The 23,912-nt window shown below is 37.9% G+C and overlaps 5 protein-coding genes and 1 long non-coding RNA gene across 6 annotated transcripts; 3 read left to right on the plus strand and 3 right to left on the minus strand.

Annotated features, from left to right (window-relative positions):
* Positions 1 to 1,031: 1,031 nt before the first annotated feature.
* On the minus strand, positions 1,032 to 2,799 carry LOC123877193. The gene is made up of 4 exons (XM_045923716.1): positions 2,711 to 2,799; positions 2,372 to 2,581; positions 1,892 to 1,993; positions 1,032 to 1,276 (listed from the first exon to the last, which is right to left on the minus strand). Exons 2-4 carry the CDS (start codon positions 2,561 to 2,563, stop codon positions 1,136 to 1,138), a joined length of 435 nt encoding a protein of 144 aa, XP_045779672.1. The 5' UTR covers positions 2,564 to 2,581; positions 2,711 to 2,799; the 3' UTR covers positions 1,032 to 1,135.
* A 1,656-nt stretch (positions 2,800 to 4,455) lies between these two features.
* On the minus strand, positions 4,456 to 5,255 carry LOC123877202. The gene is made up of 2 exons (XR_006798521.1): positions 4,965 to 5,255; positions 4,456 to 4,648 (listed from the first exon to the last, which is right to left on the minus strand). It is a non-coding gene; the product is annotated as an uncharacterized LOC123877202 (long non-coding RNA).
* A 902-nt stretch (positions 5,256 to 6,157) lies between these two features.
* Positions 6,158 to 8,186, plus strand: LOC123877163. Its single transcript, XM_045923667.1, has 3 exons — positions 6,158 to 6,734; positions 6,817 to 6,871; positions 7,265 to 8,186. Coding segments are annotated over exons 1-3 (966 nt in total). The 5' UTR covers positions 6,158 to 6,732; the 3' UTR covers positions 8,174 to 8,186.
* An 81-nt stretch (positions 8,187 to 8,267) lies between these two features.
* LOC123872471 (trypsin, alkaline B-like) lies at positions 8,268 to 19,936 on the plus strand (the record flags this gene model as incomplete). Its single annotated transcript, XM_045916756.1, has 4 exons — positions 8,268 to 8,304; positions 16,901 to 17,066; positions 18,432 to 18,684; positions 19,583 to 19,936. Coding segments are annotated over 4 exons (747 nt in total), but the record flags the coding sequence as incomplete, so codon positions are not given.
* LOC123877179 (trypsin CFT-1-like) lies at positions 9,376 to 12,017 on the plus strand. Its single transcript, XM_045923693.1, has 4 exons — positions 9,376 to 9,480; positions 9,988 to 10,153; positions 10,907 to 11,165; positions 11,650 to 12,017. Exons 1-4 carry the CDS (start codon positions 9,432 to 9,434, stop codon positions 11,929 to 11,931), a joined length of 756 nt encoding a protein of 251 aa, XP_045779649.1. The 5' UTR covers positions 9,376 to 9,431; the 3' UTR covers positions 11,932 to 12,017.
* An 800-nt stretch (positions 19,937 to 20,736) lies between the features above and the next one.
* LOC123872479 (trypsin CFT-1-like) lies at positions 20,737 to 23,269 on the minus strand. Its single transcript, XM_045916769.1, has 4 exons — positions 23,221 to 23,269; positions 22,566 to 22,728; positions 21,977 to 22,232; positions 20,737 to 21,045 (listed from the first exon to the last, which is right to left on the minus strand). The coding sequence occupies exons 1-4, from the start codon at positions 23,267 to 23,269 to the stop codon at positions 20,758 to 20,760; spliced, it is 756 nt and encodes a 251-aa protein (XP_045772725.1). The 3' UTR covers positions 20,737 to 20,757.
* Positions 23,270 to 23,912: the final 643 nt, after the last annotated feature.

Raw genomic sequence — 23,912 nt, forward strand, 5'->3', positions numbered from 1 at the left:
ATGATTTGTCATGCACGCCTGCTGTAAATCGCGATCAATATAGAGACAGTCAATTTCCCAATGATTGCTATACCTAAAACTAACGGGTGCTCCATAAAATAAATCTGGAGTAGGTATCTTGCTAACTGCTATTTCTATCCAAAGGGCATTGAACCTCAATGGCATACCTACATACCCGCCATTTTGAAAAAACTTCGTTTCGTTCAAAAAACCAGCCAAGTGCAAGTCGGAATCACGCGCCGAGGGTTCCGTACTTGGGTATTTTTCCGACATTTTGGACGATAAATAAAAAACTATTATGTATAAAAATAAATAAAAATCTGTTTTAGAATGTACAGGTAAAGCCTTTTCATATGATTCCCCACTTGGTATAGTTATCTTACTTTAAAATTGAAAATACTAATTAACTTATTTGTTCATGAATATGTTTTTTTTGCGATGTAGCCACAAATTCACGGTTTACGGATTTTTCCTTTTACTTGTGCTATAAGACCTAACTACCTGCGAAATTTGGTGATTTAGGTCAACGGGAAGTACCCTATAGATTTTTTGTATAGACACGACATCGGCCAGACAGGCAGACGGACCGACAGACAACAAAGTGATCCTATACGGGTTTCGTTTTTCCTTTTGAGGTATGGAACCCTAAAAACTAAGTGATCACAATCAAAAAGTGTTCAGTGATAAAATGTTGTAAGAAATATACTTTCTGAGATATTTGAGTTCAAAATCGTATACCAATGTGTACTTGGTCAGTGTCTCTCTCTAGTCCTCCCTTCATTTCTGAAGATCGTGGTCCTGGTGTTCCTGCAACCTCGTACGGAATAATAAGGTACTTCCATCGGCTTCTATCGGAGGCGAATCTTACAATTGTGTGAAATCAGCTCAGTGTCATAGAGTATCACCAAAATCTTTTCATTTTGAGAGAGTAGAGTAGAGAGTCGGCTGCGGTGGGTTGAAGATGACGATGATGACCTAATTTAAATAATTTTAAGAACCTAAAGAACCGAAAAAAGAATGAATGAAAGACGTTCACCATCAGGTAAGTATATGCTTTATAAACTAGGTACCAAATACTTATAAATTTTTTACTGAAACAACAATTTGTCATACAATTATAATAGAATCATAGGTGTTACTTTTTTCTTCCAGTTTTTGGTGAAGGGTTGCGATAACATCTTAGTAGCATGTGCATATCGTAAAAGCTCATGTGGTGAAATGAAAAATATTCCGGATTTTTATAACAGCCGCATTTATTGGCTCCTAGGCCTAGAACCTGTAAATAAAACATTAGATGGGTACGTAAATCCAGAAAAATGCAATAATAAGACTACTACCCGCGAACTTCCGCTAGATAGCGATATATATTGTAAAATTATTTTTTGTCATCCGGTGTATTTTAACATTACACTATATTTATATTTATGAACTCAGTTTTTTACTCTTTCATTTGATATCCCACTCGATACGATAGTAAAAAAATATATTTTGGAAACCCCCACTTTTTTGGATGTAACATTCGTCAGGTCGATTTTTCTTATAAAATGTAGCCTACGAGTAGGTATGTCACCCGGAACATAATAACGAATCGATTGATCACATTCATCAAAATCGGCTCACACATAAATACATATAAACCTACGTATATAGACTGCTACAATCATAACCCTTCCTTGCGGCTTTGCCGTAGTTGGATTAAAGGTCCGACTGACAAACCCATCAGCACCAAACTCTGGAACCTCCTGAAAAGCTCTAATTTTGCACGCAGGTTTTAGTCGGTAGGAGTCCGTCGTAACTACTGTGCTCCCCCGAAGCCAGTGGTACATATACCTATATGATTTGATTTGACGACCCAGTGGACAGTGAGACTGTAATATTAATACCTACATACCTCTCCAGCTGTACAGCGGAATATTCCAGTTGGGAAATAAGGTAAGGTCTCGAAGTAGGGCATAACGCTGTCACATGGTAAATTATGTCCATATTTTCGACACTGAAAAAATCACACTGCATATTATATCTAGCTAAAATTATTGCAATTATCTCTATGGGCAAAAAACATGGGCATTCCCACAGAAAATTAAATAATAAACTTATTAGGTAGTAGTTATTTTATGCCTGGACTGTAATGCACTATTAGGTATTGATTGACGATATGTAAATAGATATGTGGGGGAATACAAAGGAATCACACAGAAACCAAGGCGGGTGGAGGTGGTTTAGGGCTTTTGCGTACGCGGGCATATTCTGGACTGCATCTAAGTTACATAGAAAATCCAACTATATACACTCAATATAAATTATTCCCGGCCCACCTTCCCGGGCCTAATTTCTGTGAGTGCTACGAGAATAGCAATTGTATGTAATATACATCATAAATAGTGGGAGCAGAGGGGTTGCAGTCAGAGCATGGGTGCGGGGGTGGTTTGTCGCTGTCCCCGTCACTATGATCGCCATCGCAGTCTCCTTTTTGCCGTGATCCACTGCCGCAGACTCCGATCCCGTAGAGGAGAGTTTTATTTGCACGGCAAGCAACAATACGCGGCGATTTAATCGCGAACATGACACTTGAAATTTTAACCTACAGTAATTTTATTTTATTGAAACCTCTCAACATTGAGTGACATCTGATTTTTTTAAGGAAGAAGAAAAAAAACTTTTATTTTTGAAGATATTACACTAAACTCTACTAATACAAATTACGCTAGACCTGCGATTGTCGACCTCTGTTTGAAGCAACTTAATTTTCACCATTCTGTTGCTGATAGCAGTAGTGCGTGCTATGTGCGTGTTATGTGGTGGAGTATTTGAAACTATGTTAGTGATGATACATCTGTCAAAAATTTGATACAAAGCGTCAAATAATTCCTAGTTCGCTCGGTGGGGCGCTTCGAATCGGCTAACAAAATTGCTCTTCTTTTTGTACGGCATGTCTCTTCCAGCGTAGGTACGGAAATACACATTATATGTATATTTCTACCAGAGAATGCGCGAGCACGCGCGGGACTGCGCGCGGATGCGCGAGTATCCGCACGGATGCACAATTGATTTTTTTCCATCCTTTTTCTCCATCTCTTTTTTATTTGCTTCTTATCTTTAACACAAAGGTACGGCCCGTTCACACATGGGAGTCCGTTTTACTGGTACGTTTTTAACGGATACGTTATAAATTTATGCTCTGTTCACACATAGGCACCGTATAACGTTCAACGGATCCGTCATTACTGGATGCGACGTGTGAACACAAAACTCGCAGTATACCGCCGCTATACTACAAAGATGGATCTATCCGTTAAAATTCTACGTATCCGTATATTTTTACTGTTCCGTCGTCCAGTATTCGATGACAAAACGGAATGTCATTTTTTTACGGAACGATATTGTTTACTGTATACAGAATACTGTGCCATGTGTGAAGTCGCTCACGGCCGGTTCACACATGTCTCCGTTTTACTGTTCCGTTTTATCGTATACGTTTTTTTTTTTCGTCAATGGCGTACGTAGTTGTATGAGCGACTTCACACATGGCACAGTATTCTGTATACAGTAAAAAATATCGTTCCGTAAAAAAATTACATTCCGTTTTGTCATCGAATACTGGATGGACGGAACGGAAATATACGGATACGTAGAATTTTAACGGATAGGATACTGTGTGCGTACAATACAACACGACAGAGTCCATCCTTGTAGAATAGCGACGGTATACTGCGAGTTTTCTGTTCACACATCGCATCCAGTAATGACTGATCCGTTGAACGTTATGCGGTGCCTATGTGTGAACAGAGCATAAATTTATGAAGTATCCGTTAAAAACGTACCAGTAAAACGGACTCCCATGTGTGAACGGGCCGTCATACAACTACATACGCCATCGACGAAAAAAAAACGTACACGATAAAACGGAACAGTAAAACGGAGACATGTGTGAACCGGCCGGTAGTTGTAATAAGCAATAGCAAGCAGTGACACAGCAGCAGCAGAAATCACGTCGTCGTCGCCCATAGTCACGAACAAGACAGTGAAGATTTGCGAGTCTGGAGGGACACAGTTCACGCGTGGATCGCGGCATACATTCACGGCGTGAAATATCGGCGCGACTTCATGTGCGAGTGTAGAGCCGGCTGGAGAATGCGCGAACACGCGCGGGCCTGCGCGCGGATGCGCGAGTATCCGCACGGATGCACAAGATTTTAGATATTATTTCAATGAGGATAATGTCGATAATACTTTGACTGAAAAATGTTCTGCGCTGCGCTCCGACCCTTATAGTGGGATCCGAAATAAAATTGCAGCGGGTCATTCTCTTTTCATGGGCAAATATGTTTGTTCTGTTTTTAAGAGCATTAAGAAAGCATATTCTGAAATATATCATGCAAAGAGAAAGGCAGCTTGACCATCTCTGAAGCCCTAGGTTATCATGGAAAACAGATGAAAGAAAATAAAATGAGAAAGATCTTTTTAACTTTTATTCACAAAATCTATTGACATAAACATTATGCTAAGACACTATGGAAGCCACCACAGATTGCCATGCCATCCCTTCCAGCGGCGATGTTAGCAAATCTTCGTACAGCAAGTATATATGGTGATGTTAGGGCAGCACGGCCCGCAGCTCGGTCCACAGCAGCCACCGCAGGGTCCACACCTGGTATAAAAGAAAAATCACATTTAATAAGAAACGGTAATAGAAAATCATATTCAATATGGAATTGAAATATGAGAGAAACAGCCATAATTGAAAAATCTGGACAGTGGCTCCCCAGCAACTTCCTGAAGTCCTCGCCGATCTTGGTGGCCTGCTTGGATTATAGAGCGAGCTCAGCTGTCTGGAGCGATCTAACGGGGATTTGCACCAGCGGTTGAGTGTGGAGAATAAACCCACCAAGACACAATAAGAAGAAGGACTAAAAGATTTTCTAGTAGTCTACTTCTAGTAACTATAAAAGTTGTAAAGTACTTACATTTTGGACTGTGAGTATACTTATGTAGTATCAAAGATTGATAATGACGATTATATTCAACGGTAATCTTACGGTCTATTGCAAAATAAGCCTGCTAGATTTTTTTGAATTTTTTATATAATATGTGAATCACTTGGAGGATTTGATTGTACTGAATGTATCTGCAAATTGTGTTCTACAAATCGACTTTCTAAGGTTTAAATCAAGAACATATGAATTCCAATTTTGTAATTTACTTTTTTGGTCAGCCAGTGTGACAGAAATAGCTGTTGACACAACAGCTCAACATGAGGTGCGTTCACAGCGAGTTTCAATTAAGAAGAAAGAAACCACTTTACGAATAGCATACCTGTGAAATGATTTCTTTATACCCGTATACTATGGGCTTATAACCATTCAGTAAATTACCAGAATTTGTTCGCGTGGATTTAGTATTTTAAAATCCTGTGGAAACTCTTTGATTTTCCAAGATAAAAAGTAGCCTATGCCACACTTTAGGTCTTTAACTAAAACTATGCAAAAATCAAGTTGATCCATTGCCACTTTGCGACCATATTGAAGGACAAACCAACAAACAAACACAGTTTTGCATTTATGGATAGTGATGGGTATTGATTCACTGCTCGACTATCGTCTGTCAGTATCGACTATCGACCATAATGTACTATCAGCAATCTCACAAAATAAAAACTGTTTAATATACCTACCTAGATTACCAATGGATTTTTTTTATAAAACGAATTAAATATGTGCCTTGGCATGACCTACCTAAATTACTAAATTATATTTCACTCAAGATTTGTTTGTTCACATATCAAAATTTTTGTGGAATTACTACTTACCTAAATTTCAGTGCAAATAATTTTTTGGACTACATTATAGGTTAAAAGGAAACATTTTCATTTCCAATATGAAATACTGTAAGCCTTGCACCCCTTTGAAAACTTGCAAAAGTCGTGAGCTGAGAGGCAGTATTCTCTACACAGATTGTTACTGCCTGCGTCGTAATGGATTGCAGTATGACTGTCGTAGAAGTGGCTGCCAAAGTTCTCGTCTATGTCAGGTGCTACCTGCCCCAATGTGTGGACCAGCCCACGTGGCATGTGTGAAGCATTGCGCGAATCCACACGCGGAACCTCTATGTAATATATGCAACATGAGGCGATAGCTGAAGAAATTGAGAATCACACTAACCTGCACTGAAATAATAAACAGAAAAAAGCTGATATTATGAGCCAATGGACGATGTATAACTATATTATATCGATTATATCATCGTCAGCTAACTGACGACTAATCAGCTCTCATAGAATAATCCAATGATATAATATGTTATTTTTAAGCTCACTGGGATTTACATTACGAAGAAGCTATACTACAATTTACAATTGTATATAACATTTTATGGAACAGACTCCTGCAAAAATGAGAAAAAGCAGATACTTGATAAGATAATATGAACTCCGGCTAAGAATGAAATGAAACTTTTTGCATAATCTTTTTAAATCTGGCATGCAAGAATTATGAAAAATATGAGAAACAAATTTTTTAAATTAAATTGAGAACAAAATGGCCAGAAGAATTTTTGATCACATCACGTACACATGGCCTTTGAGTGATAAAAATTGAAAAATTTCTTATGAAATTCAAAATTTTCAAGTGATACTTCACAGCTATTTATAAATTATATTAACAAAATCGATAAAAAGTAGAAAAATATAAAACCTCTCTCTTCTTTTCGTTTAAAATTTACTAAATTGAAAGAACAATGTATGTGTAATTTTGTATGTTTGTATTTGTAATTTTATATACCGAACTTAAACTCCAAATAAATACCCGATGATATTTACAGGTGCTCCCCGTGTGGACCTATGGTTTGCTACAAATATGAGGATTGCGGGCCTCCAGTAAGTTCATATTCCGGTGTTTGTAAGCTTTGTAAGAAGGGCAAGGATTTACAGGCGTATTAATGTTCAGTTGCAGTGTCTTCCACGCTCTGCATTTAAGCGAAACGGCCTGCAGGACTGCCAATACTTCCAGCAGGGGTCGATCCGATATTTGTGTCGGGCGGGCCCATGCTGCACTAAGCCGTGCCCGCCACCATGTCCGCCGTGCGTGCGACGACCGCCACCTGGGAAGACCTACGTTTCGCGTTTTAGTGATTTCGACCTCATGTCACAGTGGTAGTTGAAACTGTGTCGTTCACCATCACGTAGCTATACGGGTAATATATCAATCACGTATTCACGGCGGACAGGGATTTAAAAAAGTACATGATAACGTTTTGATTTTCGTTACAGAAAGAAAGATCTGCCGATACAGATCCTAGAGTGGAAGAGAGTGGTACAGAAAAAAAGGGATCAAAAGAGAATCAACTCAAGAGGACAAAGAGCCGTGAGCTACGTGGTGGAATTATGTATTATAGTTGTCATTGTATAAAGCGTAATGGTCTTCAACATGATTGTCGGCGCACTGGTTGTGGCGGAGAGCCATCGTGTCTAGTTATGCCGGACCCCTTGTGCGCACCGAGTCAACTAGCGCGAGCTCGCGGGCTCGCAGACCCAACACCACTAGCAGCACATTACAGAGCTCAAGGAGGTGGTTCAGGTGGATCAACGGGTTCCAGCACTGAATCCGGCACTGGCAAAAGATTCATAGTGTGTGAACTTAAAGGCATCGTTCCAGACTCTTCAACAAACAACAAGAATAAGCAGTGCTGTAAGTGCCCAATGCTATTAAGTAACACTGTCGAACGTTCTGCATACAAAGAGCGTATTTGCATGCCAAAGGCTGCAACAACCACAGAAACGACCACTACACAGTGTAAGTGTTCGTGTAGTTACAAACAATCACCCGATAGTGTAAATCCAATGTTGATGTTGGACGAGGAAACCTATAATACGATTCTTCGTAGATTCGAAACTAAAGAATTAGCTCCAAGCGATGTAGTTATTGGGCCAGGTGGTCGACCAAGAAAGGTAAAACAAACTGAAGTTAAGGATGAATCGTGTACTAGACCGGGTTGCGTACACTGGAAACCGCCGCCGCCTTGTTTATGGGATGCTCCTTGCAAAGCTGACTGTTTTGAAGCTCCGCCTGGTATCCAGCCTGGCCGAAATCCATTAACTGGCAGCGGCGGCTCCAGAATACCCAGCGCATCACCCGGTGAAAACTCTGGTAAAAAGTTTATAATGCTTACTCCACTTTGAATGCCTACATTCTGTTCAGGTTGTTCAACAAATGCAGAGTCGGCCAACACCAATGTAGCGGCGGCGGCAGCAGGATTACCGGTTCTAGTGATGAAACTTTGTTAATGATCTGACTGCTGAGCTAAGAAAAGGTGCCATGCTATATAATTTTGTTAAATAAAATAGTTTATCCTTAACCCATTGCTTTTATTGCTACAGGCATAGGTACCTACCATATTATTATGCATCCGAAATAATAAAAAAGGGAAATGTTTTCGCCGTGTTGTGACATTGAGCTAGAAGTAGGTATATTTTGATTTATATATTTTCAAATCTATTGAAAGTATATTAACAAGTGTAAATTAAAAATTTATAACACCCCCGACAAGTGAAAGTTACAGTAACTAGAAAAGAGAGCTAACTTTCAAACGGCTGAACCGATTTCTCTCCGAATACTCTCGATCAAGCTACCTTTCAAACAAAAAAAACTAAATTAAAATCGGTTCATTAGTTTAGGAGCTACGATGCCACAGACAGATACACAGATACACACACACACAGTTACACACGTCAAACTTATAACACCCATCTTTTTGGGTCGGGGGTTAAAAATATTATGTTGAATCATAGGTATGTCTAGTTTAGACGTACCTATTTTCCATTTATTAGTTCGGACGCATCACTACCTACCCTTATTATAAGTTAGATTTATAACCGATATTTTCTAAATGCCATCAATTTTGGTGATCAAGTCCCCTGCAACATCAGGACTGAAGATTTTGAATCCAAATTTCGTATGGGACATTTTCGCAAAGTTTCTCTATCAATAGAAAAAAATAGGCAAATCGGTTTAGAAATCTCGAAGATTTCTGGATAAATAAGTAGAAAAACAACTCCTCCTTTTTTGAAAGTCGGTAAAAAAGGAGCCTATATTGCTCTTATATACATAATCAAAGGTTAATCTTGCAGGGTCTTTTATCCACACGCCTTTTTGTTATGAAACTCTCGATATAATACTATAATTACACCCATCTGTGGTGGTATTTTCAAGAAGAGTAGTTGGATTTAAGTATTAGAACTTTATCTTGTTCCACTTTAATTTTTTAAATATACCTAAGCATAATAAATTATGTTATAATATTATTCTGCATGAGGACTTACTTATCTTAATCATTGTGATAAAAATAAGCTCACACGTCTAGGTGAAAATATCTACATGGCTCATATATATATGTAAAACCAGATTAATTAGAAGTCAGATGTAAATCAACGTGAGACCATGAAGACAATAGTTGTTCTATTGGCGATTTGCCTTACTAGGGCTGCTTGTAAGTTTCTGATATTTTTATTAAAACAAAAAACCGGTCAAGTGCGAGTTGACCTCGCATATGAAGGGTTCCGTACAAGATATTTTAACATTTTTTTATGTGCAGCACTGCTAGTTAATGACAACAGCGCCATCTATAATCATAATTTTTTCGTGAACGCATTTTAATTTTTTTTCGTGTGATGGAACCACAAATTTACTGTTTTCAGATTTATTCCTTTATTTGGGCTATAAGACCTACTACTACCACATTTCATGATTCTAGATCAACGGGAAGTACCCTATACTTACAGTACGGATAAGTACAGACACGACGGACAGACGGACAGATAAACAGACAACGAAGTGATATAAGGGTTCCTTTTTTCCTTTTAAGGCACAGAACCCTAAAAAGTCAGTAGATAAACCATTGATGTAAAAGAGTCTTAGTTTTAATAGTTCTTAGAAATAATGATTAATCTCTAATAAATGCTGATTTTAAAAAAAATGTGTATTCATGTTATTTCAGCGCTCCCGCGACAGCAGGACAGGATTATTGGTGGATCGGTGACCAATATTAATACCTATCCGTTCGCTGCAGCTCTACTTTACTCGCAAAGTAATAATTTCCGTCAAGTTTGCGGCGGCACAATTATAAACAATAGATCTATCCTATCGGCTACTCATTGTTGGATGTAAGTCAATATTTACGATTGAATGGATGATGCCTGCGACTTCATCGTGGATGTAGGTTGTTCAAAATCCCGCAGAAACTCTTGGATTAGAAAAAACAGCAACTGCTACTGAATTCCTTGTTTAGGCAGAATCTGTTTTCCGAACCGGGCGGTGGCAGGATCTTGATATATCATAAGTGGTATAAGTAACTGTCCGATAAATTGAACTAAATAAATTGATTTCGTAAGTTTATTTTTTACGAATAAAATTCATAAAAATAAAATAACGATTTTCGAAAAAACGCGTACGTGAAAAATATTCAGGGTAGTTATAAGCTATCTTCATTCCTTTCAGCCAAATTAGTTCTGTCATTAGTGAAGGAATAAACATCTAAACTTTCACATTTGTAATGTTATAAAGATTCTTACAAAATATGTCTTTGCTATAATCATTTATAATGTGTATGCCTAATTCGTTCCTTTAATAAATATACCTACTCGATATTGGTAACTAACCCCCGACACAAAAAGAGTGGTGTGTTATAAGTTTGACGTGTGTATCTGTCTGTGGCATCGTAGCTCCTAAACTAATGAACCGATTTAAATTTAGTTTTTTTTTTGTTTGAAAGGTGACTTAATCCAAAGTGTTCTTAGCTATAATCCAAGAAAATCGGTTCAGCCGTTTGAAAGTTATCAGCTCTTTTCTAGTTCCTGTAACCTTCACTTCTCGGGGGTGTTATAAATTTTTAATTTACTCTTGTTTTATGTTTACAGACGTCAGCTAGCCGCAAATCGTCACCGTATCCGCGTTGGTTCTACCAGAGCCAACAGCGGTGGCACGGTACATAACGTCGCTCAACTCATCAGCCATCCGCACTATAATACTTGGAACCACGACAATGACGTTGGCTTGGTCAGAGTAACAAGTGCTTTCCGATTTGGGACCAGCGTGCGGGCTGGGGCTCTCATTGGAGCCAATGTTAATATCCATGACAATACAAACGTTATGGCAATCGGATGGGGAAACACAACTGTGAGTAAATTTAAAATATGATAGAAGTATCTTAATAAGATCTTAAAAATCCGAATAAACATTGGTAGTCACTCTCATATAAAAATTAATAGGTTTAACATAACTCAAAATTTAAAAACCCCCGACACAAAAACCTCTATAAGAAAACTAGAAAAGAGCTGATAACTTTCAAACGGCTGAACCGATTTTCGTCGATCATACCGAAGAACACTCTCGATCAAGCCACCTTTCAAACAAAAAAACAAAATTAAAATCGGTTCATTCGTTTAGGAGCTACGATACCACAGACAGATACACAGATACAAATACACACGTCAAACTTATAACACCCCTCTTTTTGGGTCGGGGGTTAAAAATTATTCATACCTACATTTACAGTCTTATTTTAATGCAATATTTCATTATTAACATAATTATTATATACCTGTTACTGTTATTTATGTAACTTAACAAATATCTCTGCACTTTTTTATCTATTTTTTAGCCGTTTGGAAGCCCATCAGAACAACTTCGTCACGTTCAAATTCGGACAGTTAATCAAGTTACTTGCCAAAATGCCTATGGTGGAGGCACCATCACTGCTAACATGTTATGTGCTGGCATGAGTGGTCGGGGCTCATGCTTTGGTGACTCTGGCACCGGTCTGGTCCACGGTAGCGTGGTTGTGGGTGTTACCAGTTTTGGTCGCGAATGTGCTTCTGCGCGCTGGCCTGCCGTCTACGCAAGAGTTTCTCGGTTTATTCCCTGGATTCAAGCGAATGCTTAGGAACAATTATTGTCTTCATTAATTTGCAATTGATTAATTATCCTGCAGATATTAGCGATTGGACTACTGTACAACTACCTTTTGTACCTATTGTGTAAAATAATTATTTGTCATTTGATGTAAAATAAAGAATGTTTTTTATTTTTCAATGTGTTTTAATTACTTTATCAGTTTTATCAGATGGTTGTTTATCTGCTTGGTTCGAATTTTGCAGTCTAAGAAAAGGAGACTGACTGATCTATAAGCTCAAAATGCTGGATAGGAATTTGAAATTTGTGTAGTATAAGCGGACGAAGCTAGCAAAAGCTAGTTGATCTATAAACACAGGTTTGTAGATTGGAATGGCCATACAATATATCTTGACAAAGACAAGTCAAAGTCAAGACAAAAGACAAATGCAAGTCAAAGACAAGACAAAGACAAGACACTGACAAGACCAAGACCCGACCAAGACAAGACCAATGTAAGACCAAAACAAAACTAAGACACAACCACGACAAGACCAAGATGTGACCTAGAAAATACCAGGACAAGATCAAGGCATAACCTAGACACGACTAAGACAAGATAAGGCAAGAACAAAACAAGATTAAGTAGACCAAGACAAGACCAACATATCATCCGCATAGCAATGTCTCATGCAACATGACATTGAGATAATATGCAAGGTGAAGAGTGTAGACGATAACATTGAGCCCTGTGAGACGCCAGCATTGATGGGCTTAATTTCTGTGCAAAAACTGTCGACAGCGCCTTCGATGCTCCGTCCATCAAGGAAGCTGGGGACTCAATTACACCTGTTAATGGGTACTCCGTAGGTAGTTTCGCTTTCGATGGTAGTAAGTAGTGGGTAGATGATGCCACCATTGCCACTTAAAGATATTAACACGTTTTTTTTACATTAAGTACACATAATTTTACATTAAATTTTATTAGATTAAATACTTAATTCTTGCATCGAAGATCGCTAGGTTTACGTATCTAATCTTTGTTATTAAGTATCCATTACGCTCATATTATATAAATAAACAAATTAAGTTGTCCCGTAACACAAATAAAATACGAAACAATGAAGACACTCTTTTTCTTATTAGAAATTTGCATTACAGCAGCTTTTGCATGTAAGTCTCTTGGTTTTTAATTTGGTAGAAAATTGTAGATAGTAATTCAAGCCCAGCATATTATAACGACAAAGACGCGGGCATAAACTAGTTAAATTACAATACAATAAAGTACAATATGAGATAACATTAAATGCTTTTAACATTACTAAAATAAATTTATCAGTTTATAGGTAGGCAGCTACTGTATTTCATTTTAATATTATTGTAGCGCTTGTCCAGCAGCAGGAAAGGATAATTGGTGGCTCAACAACCACTATAAATACGTATCCGTTTGCTGCAGTTCTACTTGCCACACAAAATAATATAAATTTTCGCCAAAGCTGCGGTGGTACAATCATAAACAACAGATCTATGCTGTCGGCTGCTCATTGTTGGTTGTAAGATAATAACTTATACTTATTATGATAATATTTCTTTCTAATGTGATAAAAGCCTGCAGAATCTCGTATTGTGAACTACCTTCCAAGTACCTTCCTTCAAAGCAAAATTGAAATGGATCTTTTAGACAAGCGCGCTCCAACCTAAACCTAGGTTGGACCTCATAAGCATGATTGTCATCAAGCGCAAGCCTATCTGTCATGCAATAAAAAGTAGAACATACTTCTATACTTATTATCTATACGTAGATTAACGTAAATATATTTATATCCACATGAAGCATACTTTAAACTACCGGTCTACGTCACAGTAGACTAGAAAGGTATCGTGTGTTTTCCCTATGCACCGAAAGAACGTGATGTGATCTTAAATATGATGTAAATTTTTAAAGCAACTAGGTAATTTAGTACCAAAGTAACCACGATTTTTTTCTGCTTGGTGGCATGAATATAATTTCTCTTCTTTTACAGTCGACTGCCTGTCGCAAATAGTTATCGTATTCGCGTCGGATCAACTAACGCTAACAGCGGAGGCTACGTGCATAATGCAGCTCGAGTAATTGGCCATCTTCTATACTAATAAATAAAATTGGAGTGTCTGTCTGTAATTTCGAAATAACTACCTTATATTAAGCTCATATGGTTATTTGAACGATACCATAACTGAATCACACGTTTTTAAAATTTTTGTCTGTCTGTCTGTCTGTCTGTCTGTCTGTCTGTCTGTCTGTCTGTTTGTTTGAAAAGGCTAATCTTTGGAACGGCTGAACCGATTTTGACGGGACTTTCACAGGCAAGTAGAGGATTGACCAGGGCGTAAAATAGGCTACTTTTTTAACCGACTTTCAAAAAGGGAGTTGTGTTTTTTACCTATGTACACCGAAATCTCCGAGATTTCTGAACCGATTTGCGTCATTTCTTTTTTAATCGATAGAGGAACTTTGCGACATTGTTTCATAAAAAATTTGGAGTCCAACTCCTCAATCCTGATGCTGCAGGGGATCTGACCAATCCACGCGGGCGAAGCTGCGGGCATCAGCTAGTCCACAATATAATACTAGAAATCACAATAATGATGTTGGAGTGGTCAGAGTGGCTACAGCCTTTGAGTTTGGTAATACTGTGCGAGCTGGAGCGCTTTCAGGAGCTAATATAAATATACCTGATAATGCAAATGTTATAGCTCTTGGGTGGGGTGCTACTACTGTAAGTCTATTTGTAACTTGTTGCATGAAAATGTACATACATTCATTTAAACTTGAATAGAAATAGTTTTATTTGTTGATTTAACACATATTAAACACATCATACAGAAAGTATATCTTCTTAAGATCTAAGTCGGCTCACCTAAATGTTATAGATACAACGCTGTTATTCTGTTAGTGTCCAAACGAGGAAAACGAAGATCTAGGCCTCAATGGCTCTTATTCCATTATAGGATGTTATTATTTATTTTATTATCTTAAATTATTACAATCACACATAACTGCCATAAAAGCCCTATGGCAGATTGAGCCGAAGCAGGCCTCTTAATAAATCAAAACTATTGCCTATAAAATTAGTCAATATAATTATTACTTAGATTGATGAAATTATTTTTAGCCAGCTGGAAGCCCATCGGAACAACTTCGTCACGTTCAAATTCGTACAGTAAATCAAGAAAGATGTCAAACTCTCTATGGCGGAGGTACAAGTACTATCACTGCAAACATGTTGTGTGCTGGCTGGGATGCCGGGGGTCGCGGTTCATGCTTTGGTGACTCTGGCACAGGCCTCATCTACAAAAATGTTATCGTGGGAGTAACTAGTTTTGGTCGTGAATGCGCTTCTCCGCGATGGCCTGGAGTTTATGCTAGAGTTTCACGATTTATAACCTGGATCGAAAACAATGCTTAAGAACAAATGGCCAATAACCCTTGATGATAACATTAGTGACCATAAAACAAGCTTAATATCTTAAATATCTTTAAGAACCTCGTAGGTATATACCTTTTTCAATCATTTGATACATCTCTACGTCAGTTATTAAAGGTCTAATTTTACGTTCGTATGTAAAAGGATTGCATCCCAACTTGAGGAAGGGGAAGATATAGCACGGATCTAAGCTACAGATTGCTAAGTTAATTTTCCTGAATTTTTCAAAACTATCTGCTAGTACTACTTCACATTTTAAATATAAAGTATATTTATTTGTAAGTATAGTAATACAATTATTTACAGTAAATATATTTGAGCAGAATATTAAAATAATAAACCAAATTACTATTACTAAACTTGTTTGTGTTACCCTCTGATTACACTAATATTATAAAAGCGAAAGTGTGTATGTGTGTGTGTGTGTGTGTGTGTGTGTATGTTTGTTACTCCTTCACGCAAAAAATACTGGACGGATTCGGCTGAAATTTGGAATGCAGATAGATAATATCCTGGATTAGCTTACATGACATAGGCTACTTTTTATCCGGGAAAATCAAAGAGTTCCCACGGGATTAGGAAAAACCTAAATTCACGCAGACGTAGTTGCGGGCATCGGCTAGTTTTATTATAATTTGACCTGCCATGCCAGCTTGATCGCGATTCGACAGCAGGTAATTGATTGTTTAAATTTACAATTTATTCATGTGAAAAAATGTTTCAAATAAAAGCTAGCATTACACAAAATCTTTCTAGTTTTCCATACAAGAAGACAAGTATTACAGGTATTACAATAATTTATCACATAACTCTCGGGGGATATTATCTCGGTGATATACAACCGAGATCAAGTTTTCAGGAACGATATCAAAAATTGCTAACACTAATCATACTTATATCTAATGCCATATTGAAGTCAAATTGTAAATTAATTTTTATCATAATCTTAATGACGTGCTTAATTTTAATCATCTATGAAAAATGACCTTTGAAGTAATCCAAAACAGTAAATTATTTTATTTAAGGCAATATAAAAACAATATTACATGTTGCTTCTGATCCAAATCATTTCCTGCAGTGAGTAGCAGCCATCCGATTTTGTCACGATGAAGAAAGTTGCAATTTTACTAGTTTACCTCACGTTTGCTTCTGGTAAGTTACGATCATAATTATTATTTATTAACACTGTAGTACAATGTCTGAACCTTGTTTCACTGACTCCTTGTTAGTTGTTACCAATAAAGCAAAGGTTTTGTAAGATCAAAGTAATGATCTCGAATCTAAATAGATTATTAATAAAGTTATACTGTTTTAAGATTTGATTTTTACGTGCAAATTAAGCTTGCGCGCTTGACAAAGTTATAAGGTTCATAACTGGTAGAAAGCAATAATATTAATAATTAATAAGTTGCCTAGAAGATACCTCCTTCTTGTTTTGAAATACATGATAGGAAACAAGGACGCTGAAAGGGCGTTAGTGACTCGTATCAGAAACGTTTCCAGAACAAAACAGATTCATAATAAATTATGACCGCTTATTTGTCTTCATTTCAGCATTTCCACAACAAGAGAGAATAATTGGTGGATCAATAACCAATATCAATACATACCCATTCTCCGCAGCTCTCTTATTCTCAAGAAACAATATAGGATTCCGCCAAAACTGCGGTGGTACCATTATAAACAACAGATCTGTTCTCACAGCTGCTCACTGTATTAAGTAAGACAATAAAATATACCGACCTAAACTTATATAGTTATAAGTACCCTAAAGGTTCTCTTGACAGACACGACAGACGGTCAGACTGACAGATAAACAGACAACAAAGTGATCCTATAAGGGTTTCGTTTTTCCTTTTGAGGTACGGAACCCAAAAAGTCGTAAGAGTCGTCATAATCATCAATACATCGCCAGCTCAGTACTGATCACGGGTCTTCTCTTGAAATGAGACGGTTTAGGCCATAGTCCAACTCGCATGCAGGATTCCTTACGATGTTTCCCTTCAGCAAAAAATATGACTTTTTTGTTAGCTACAGTTTTCTGAATACCTATTCAATTTTAGCATTTAAACTATCATTTATTGATAGTGATATTCATTATAAATATATAGGTATATGTATAAATATATAACATCATGATCAACCCAGCGCCCGCGCCGGTTCACTACTGAGCAAGTCTCCTGTCAGAATAAGAAGGCTTTAGTCAAAGTCCAGCATGCTGACCAAGTGCGGAATGCGGATCGGCAGATTTCATACACCTTTGAGAATGTTATGGAAAATTCTTAGGCATACCTACAGGTTTCATCACGATGTTTTCCTTCACCACTAAGCAAGTGATATTTAATTACTTAAAACGTACATAGCCCTGAAAAGTTAGAGGAGCGTGCCCGGAATCGAACCCCCGACCTCCCGAATAGGAGGCCGACGTCTTAACAACTATATAGACTAACATAGCTTTTAAATAAATTACAATTATATAAATTATGCATATAAATAGGTAATTATGGACCTTTTTGAGTTTCTTACTGGCTCTATCTTCTCAGTAGCATCTGTTGGTGGTGACTATTTTATATTAACTTGTTTTTAACCCCCGACCCAAGAAGAGGGGTGTTATAAGTTTGACGTGTGTCTGTGTATCTGTGTATCTGTCTGTGGCATCGTAGCTCCTAAACTACTGAACCGATTTTAATTTAGTTTTTTTTGTTTGAAACGTGGCTTGATCGAGAGTGTTTTTAGCTATAATCCAAGAAAATCGGTTCAGCCGTTTGAAAGTTATCAGCTCTTTTCTAGTTATTGTAACCTTTACTTGTCGGGGGTGATATAAATTTTTAATTTACACTTGTTTTATGATCGATTTCTACATCGAACTCTGACGTGGTAATCAAAGTCTTTGGTAAAGCATTTTGATTTGTATTAAATAAAACAAAATTGAAAATTTTCTTTTATTTATTTACTATATTTTTATTTATTTTACTTGTTATTCTTTTTTTACTATCTTTTTATTATATCGTCGTGATGGTTTTTTCGCGTTCATTAACTTCTTATAAGCGCCATAAGTTATCCTTTTTATTTCTTTTATTTACAGTGGTTCCAGTGGCAATCACCGTGTTCGAGTCGGGTCAACCAATGCCAGTAGCGGCGGCAGGGTTCACAATGGTGGTCAACGTCTCATACACCCTCAATATAACCAAGGAACGATGGACAACGACATCGGTTTGATGAGAGTGACATCGGCGTTCCAGTTTGGAACCACTGTACGAGCTGCAGCCATTATTGGACAAAATGGGCATGTCCCAGACAACGTACTTGTTTGGGCTATCGGATGGGGATGGACAACAGTGAGTTTGATTTTCATAGATAAACTAGCTGGTGCACTTAGGATGGCTGATGGAATTAGGTTTTTAATAATCTTGTGAGAACTTTTTGAATTTCCGGGATATAAAGTAGCCTATGTCACTTTCCTGGTCTTAAACTATAACCATACAAAAAACACGTCGATCCGTTGCTCCGTTGCGATGTGATTGAAAGATAAGCCAACACACCAATAAACCAAATGATTCGACATTGATGTCTTGCTGAATGGTACTGGGCGAAATGGTATTGGTAGTAGGTAGTTAGGTACCTAATTAGCTATCGCAAATTCATGTCTTATTTTAGAATATCACTGTCACTACCTATATTATAAACACAAAAGTGTGTTTGTTTGTTCTTCAGTCATGTCGCAACAGAGGAACAGATTGACGTGATTTTTTGCATGGATTTAGTTCAAAACCTGCAGAGCGACATGGGCTACTTTTTATTCCAGAAAGTCAAAGTGTGTCCGTAATATTTAAAAAAAAATCTAAATCCACGCGGACGAATTCGCGTTCATCGACTAGTTTGAAATAGATTCACCCTGAAATCTCATACATGCCATACGTTTTTTTTTGCTTTTTTTATACACAGGAAATGCCTAACTCATACACCTCTCTGCCAGGTGAAATGGAGGGGTTATGTGGGGCTTGCATCCACTTATAGAAAATTACTGTACGAACAGTCTTGAAAGTCAACAGGAATGAAATTTTTATAATTTTTATGATAGTGTTTTTACCTACACTTCCTTCTTCTTCTTTCTTTCTTAGCCTCTACACGTGCACGCCATTCCTTTCGGTGTTGTGCGAGCCTCCTCCAGGTTTTTCCCACTTCCTTACCTTATTTAAAAAATTTATGAGTAAAATTCTGGATTTTTTTTTTCAGGCTGGTGGACACAATCCGTCAGAGCAACTACGCCATGTACAAATCCGAACAGTACCCATACCTAGATGTCAGACTGCTTATCCCGCATTCCGTATTACTGCAGGGATGATATGCGCCGCCTGGGACTCACCAGGGCGCGGCTCATGCCAGGGCGACTCCGGCTCGCCTATTATCTACAATAATGTTGTCATAGGCGCCACTAGTTTTGGTTTACATTGTGCTAATCCACAGTTCCCTACAGTATACGCCAGGGTTTCTCACTTTACCAACTGGATAAGAAGCAATGCTTAAGAATTACAATTGAATCCTTTACTGTTATATTTTACCCTTAGCTTCCAATGTCAAGTTTTTTAATTTGAAAGCAGCAATTTTGTATAGTTATTGCACTGATGTTTTCTATTCATTTTAAGTAGTCGCAGTCTATAACATTTTTATGAAAAAACATTTATATAATAAGTAATAATAATTTATTTATTATTCACTCATGGGCCTATGAATAAATACACGTTGTAAAAAGTTTTTATTTTAATTTTCATAACCTCTTCTGCAATATAAAATAATTACAATAATAAAAATAATAATTAATATAATTGGTGGTTACATTCAAAATGTGTTTCAATTTTCAAAGTAAGATAACTATACCAAGTGGGATACCATATGAAGGACTTTACCTGTACATTCTGAAACGGAATTTTATTTATTTTTATGCATAATAGTTTTTGATTTATCGTACAAAATGTCGAAAAAATACTCGAGTACGGAACCCTCGCGAGTCTGCCTCGCACTTGACCGGTTTTTTCCTTAACTTGTGCTATGAGAACTACCACGGGAAGTACCCTATAGGTTTTCTTGACAGACACGACAGACAGACAGACAGATAGACGGACAGACAGACCAAACAGGCATTTGAAGGTGTGAGAAGCTAGTGCAATCATCATGATCAACCCATTATGGAGAACTCTCAGGCATGCAGGTTTCTACTCGATGTTTTCCTTTATAATAATTACATATAATGCACATAACGTTAAAAGTCAGAGGTGTGAAACCGGAATCGAACCCCGGACCTCCCGAAAAAGGACGATGCGACGTCTATCATCGCCTATGGACCGCAAGTGCGATATGGACGTTTAAAAAAAACACGTAGGTAGGTACCTACATCATATAAATACTTTATTTTAGGCATTAGATGAAATCCAGCTGGTAAATCTAGAAACTTTAGTATAGATGCTGGGGTATCCTGATCCTCCGCATCCAGTACCAAAAGACGTTATACCGACGACTATGTCGTTATGCAGGAGAGGTGAGCCGTGGTCGCCCCAGCATGATCCACGCCCACCACCTTCCCACCCTGCGCACAACATATTTGGGGAAATATAACGTGAGACGTGATAGCTTCGGCATACACTTTGGCTTACTTTCCTGATCTGAACCTGGCGGAGTTGTTCCGATAACTGTTCACCTTCCTGAAAAACAGTTAAATTAATACATTGGCGCTGTATCATGTAGGTACAGACCTCCGTGGCGGCCGGAGCGGCAGCCACTAAAGACGGAAGGGGCCAAGAAGCGTAAATATGAAAATATAGAGAATAATTTCATATTTTTGCCTTTTGGGGTGGAGACCATGGATTCGTGGGGTGAGGATGCCAGATCCTTTTTTTAAGGATCTGTCATCCCGTCTCGTGGAGTCCATGGGTGACCGGAAGAGATCTGGCAGTTACCTCGGTCAGCGTATTAGTCTGGCAGTTCAACGAGGTAACGCAGCCAGCGTTCTGGGCACCCTGCCTCGTTACAGTGGCTTGGATGACATTTTCGTTTTGTAATTTATATATTAAAGTACTTACATATCTGTAGTAATGATTTAAAATAAACTATGCTACTACATAACTTTATTATATGAAAAATAGGTATTTAAATTAATTAATTTTTGTATCAATCTTGTTTATTCAGACAACCGGCTGACCTTTCAGTTGCCCACTTGAAGATAATGTAGTGTATTGTTATTTGTTTCATATTGTTACTTTTTATGATTTGAAAAGAGCAACTGCTGAGTTTCTTGCTGGGTTCTTCTCAGACACTACATTCTATTCTGTAGAGTCACGGACGTAGCGTAAGAGACACTAAGTAAAGCCTGTAAAGTCTGTTAACTAAAACAAGTTTGAATTCGGCGTTTATCTGTGTACGCCTTACCGAATATTCGCAAGGTAATGTCAAATGATGCGTTATTTATGAACAAGTCTGTCATGTCTTCTAGCGTATTAACTCATTAAAAAATGAGCTATCTACACCACAAGACTCTCGTCTCTTCATTCAACTTCACCTACTCGACTATACGTCCTTATTGATGTCATGCTATGATGAGGTATTTCTAAATGATTAATATTAAAATAAACTTACACCTTTCTGACCCCATCCGATAGCCCACACAGCTTGATTTTCCAAAACAATATAATTAGATCCCGCAATTAATCCAGCTCGCACATTATTCCCAAAGGAAAAAGCAGTCGCTACTCTCACTATCCCAATATTGCTATCCTCAGTCCTGTCGTCCAAGTTTGGATGTTCGATGAGTTGCCGGACTCCGTGGATGCTGCCACCGCTGTTTGCGTAAGAAGAGCCGACCCGAATGCGAATCTGATGTGCAGGTCTAAAACTACAAATGAACAAGCAAATGCCGTGTAATTAAAAAGGTTTAACAATTAAGTAATCAATCATTATAAATAAAATGTCTAACGGCTAAACTTAAGTGCCAGCGACGACTGCAGGATCTGCAGGAACCGTCGGGGAATGATATGGAGCCTATAGGTTTCTTGACAGACACGACGAACAGACAGACAACGAAGTGATCCTATAAGGGTTCCGTTTTTCCTTTTGAGGTACGAAACCCTAAAAAAGACTCCACATTGGTTCGAAACTAATCGGACATACTCCAAATAACAAATAACTTCAGAGAAAATGCTTCTGATAGTTTATGTTTTGGTCTTACCCCCAACAAAGAGCAGCTGTGAGAACAGATCGGTTATTAATAATGGTACCACCACATTCATATAGATAGTTAACATTATCCCGTGCATATAAAAAGACTGCTGCATACGGATGTTGGGCAACAGTGGCTAGTGATCCACCGGCGATCCTCTGCTGTGGAAGAGCTAAAACAAAAGCTAATATACAGCTAAGTACATTATACATTCCTATTTAACATTAACTTTGATGATCTCCGCGGTTAGCAGTTAGCACTATGTTATGTATTAAGTGAGACTTCCCGGGCACAATTCCTGCGAGAGCAATTTGGGAATGTACAATAATAGCGAGTAAGTATGATTTCTCTGCGTCATCAAATCAGAAATGAGGGGATCCATAGAAACCAGAGTAACGACATAACTCAGCGGGTTGCGAAGCTGAAGGTGTCACTTCAGTGATAGTTCGAAGAACCGATACACGTTCCAAGATGCTTGAGTGGCGACCTTACACCGCCTGAAAATAGGCAGGCCTGTGACTAGGGAGACAGATAACATCAAATGACTCGTTGGGACCTGCTGAATTCAGGCAGCCGAAGAGAAAGACCGTGTTGCCAGTAGTGGATATCTGTTGGTTGATGATGACTACAATAGTAAAATAAAAAATCAAGTATCACTACTTACCCACAGCACTTGTAAGGCAAATTGCCAATAAAAAGGCAATTTTATGCATTGTATCTAAATATTAATAAAATGATTTAAAAGATTTAGGTGCTTGATGTTCTTTTTATAGGTTCTCTTCAATATGAAAACTGATAAGATAAATGCCTCACCAACTGCTATATCATGTGTGTATCTACATATAATGCAAATACTAATAAATTATTGTAATTCCGAGCGCTGGACCATGAATGCAACGGAAAAACTGGACTGATTTGCTGCATCGACCAGACGCGTAAAAATAAAATATGCACTTCTAATCACTACAGAAAGCCATCAAACAGGAAAAAAAGAAGAATAATATCAATTTCTCAACCTGTACTGTAGCTCTGAAACCCGGCTGTCTGGTCTCCCCAACCGGCACAGAGTAAGGATAAGGTAGTTACATACAGAGATTTGACGAAGACAGCAATCTTGCGGTAAGTGCGGGACAAAGGCACGACCCGAATTACTGCCCTGTACTTAGAGCCCTATGTTGAAGGGTCGTCGTGGTCATCATTCAGCACTAGGCCAAAGTCGTTGGACTATATTATTGTCTCTCGTTTACTACGTGCTACCGGAGTGTTCCTCCGCCGGCCGCCCGTTACAAATACGGGCGTGAGAGTAAAAATTGTTAAAAAAATAAGTATTAATTCTGCGATACAGCGCCAAAATTA

Source organism: Maniola jurtina, chromosome 2 (genome assembly GCF_905333055.1).
Source record: "Maniola jurtina chromosome 2, ilManJurt1.1, whole genome shotgun sequence".
In the NCBI taxonomy this organism is placed as follows: domain Eukaryota; kingdom Metazoa; phylum Arthropoda; class Insecta; order Lepidoptera; family Nymphalidae; genus Maniola; species Maniola jurtina.